Genomic DNA, 1,721 nt, shown 5'->3' on the forward strand with positions numbered 1-1,721 from the left:
CAGACAGACAGACAGACAGACAGACAGACAGAGGCAGAGAGAAAGAGAGAAGGAAAAATTTAAAACAAGAAACACACCTATGAGGTTACTGAGCACATAGAGATTATTCCCACTCAGTTCCTGGAAGCGGTCCCAGTGATGGTAGCCACGGGGAATGGGGTGTGTCCGCAGCCACTGACCACAGGCAAACTTGTAGAAGTTGGAGCATGGGTCCACTGACCAGTCCACCCCCGAGAGGACAGAGCCAGAGGCTTGGACACACGCCGGGGACTTGCAGTACTTGGTCACTGGGAGGTAGAGGGACACAGTACAGGTATATTATTATACATACAATCTGTCGGCTTATATACTTGGTCACTGTGAAGTAGAGGGACACAGTGCAGGTATATTATATACGATCTGTCGGCTTACATACTAGGTCAGTGGGAAGTAGATGGACGCAGTACTGGTATATATCAAGGAGGAAGGGGATTGATGAAATCTTGTTAACTAGGCCCACTGTAGGCAACTTGCGTGGTAAAGAGAGACAAGTACAGGAAATAAAAGCTAACACCTTGTAATGATTAGAAACGCCATAGCTGGCTGTAGATCATAGTAGCACCTCTCCGTTTCTTAAAGGGGTTACTCATCTGCCTACTTACTTACTTACTTATCCCTTCTTAATCTTATCTTAGATGACCGTTGGGGCACCACGGATGACCAGACAACCACTTTTCTCCATCCTTCCTTATTTTCAGTCTTCCGAGGGGCTTCACCCAACTTTAAGCCTGTACATTCCCTTATGTTGTCTTCCCATCTCTTTTTCTGTCTGACTCCCCCCCCCCTCCCCTGTACAGCACCCCGTAAGATCATCTTTACAAGTCCTGTTGATCTTGCTATGTGCCCAGTTACGTGTCTAATTACGTGCAGTAATAACTTATGAATGTGGAAGCGACTAAAGCAGTTTCGAGGACACTTGAATCAACATAGGGGTTTTGAACACCTTGCTCTCATTGAAGAGATAGAAAGCAAACGAGGCAGGGGTAGACCCAGAGAAACTTATTAAATTAGGAAAACCTGAACAGAGGGGTGACGGGGAAACACCAGGATAATATCATTTTCGTTTAAAGAGCATCCGAGGGGAGAAATAAATGAGGAACTAAGTCCGCCGAAGTCTGTTTCAGACCAGACAATTTAGGATGACGAAGAACTTACGAGAAACGTCCAGTCTTCGAATGAGTCGTTCTCACTGAGGCTCCAGCCTCCACTCTCGTCTATGATCTTAGCAAACTGCTTCAGAATCTTCTGCCGGGCATCAGCCGGCGTCTGCATACAGCTCTTGAAGAAAGTCCTGGTCTTGTTTGCAGCAGACCCATTCTGTGTGTTGGAGTCTGAGAAAGGAAGGAAATTAATTTTGTTCCACGCGGGGGAAATCTATCTGGGACATTATGTAAGTTATATTATAGTAAAGACAGGACACAGAGCAACCAAACCAAGTTTCAGAACGAACTCTGGTTTACGCAAATCTTTATAGAAAAATGAGACTCGTAATAATGGACATGAAATGATAACGGCTGAGCATGGTCAATTAAATATGAGAACGGGGAGGTAAATTTCAGTGGTGAAAGTACATGGCAAGTGAAGCACATTGTCCTACCATTTCGTATAAACATAGCAAAAAAATAAAAGAAAGAGAGAGAGAGAGAGAGAGAGAGAGAGAGAGAGAGAGAGAGAGAGAGAGA

At 44.7% G+C, this 1,721-nt stretch overlaps 1 protein-coding gene across 1 annotated transcript in view; it reads right to left on the minus strand.

The window, feature by feature from the left end:
• The window catches only part of LOC101858145 (endothelin-converting enzyme homolog), a gene marked incomplete in the record, with an annotated part of 64,792 nt that overhangs the window by 20,900 nt on the left and 42,171 nt on the right, over positions 1-1,721 (minus strand). Inside the window, 1 exon segment of the mRNA XM_035973201.1 lies at positions 78-287. Within this exon segment, the coding sequence (XP_035829094.1) occupies positions 78-287 (210 nt within the window).

The sequence above is a fragment of the Aplysia californica genome, unplaced genomic scaffold, assembly GCF_000002075.1.
Source record: "Aplysia californica isolate F4 #8 unplaced genomic scaffold, AplCal3.0 scaffold01059, whole genome shotgun sequence".
Lineage (NCBI taxonomy): Eukaryota > Metazoa > Mollusca > Gastropoda > Aplysiida > Aplysiidae > Aplysia > Aplysia californica.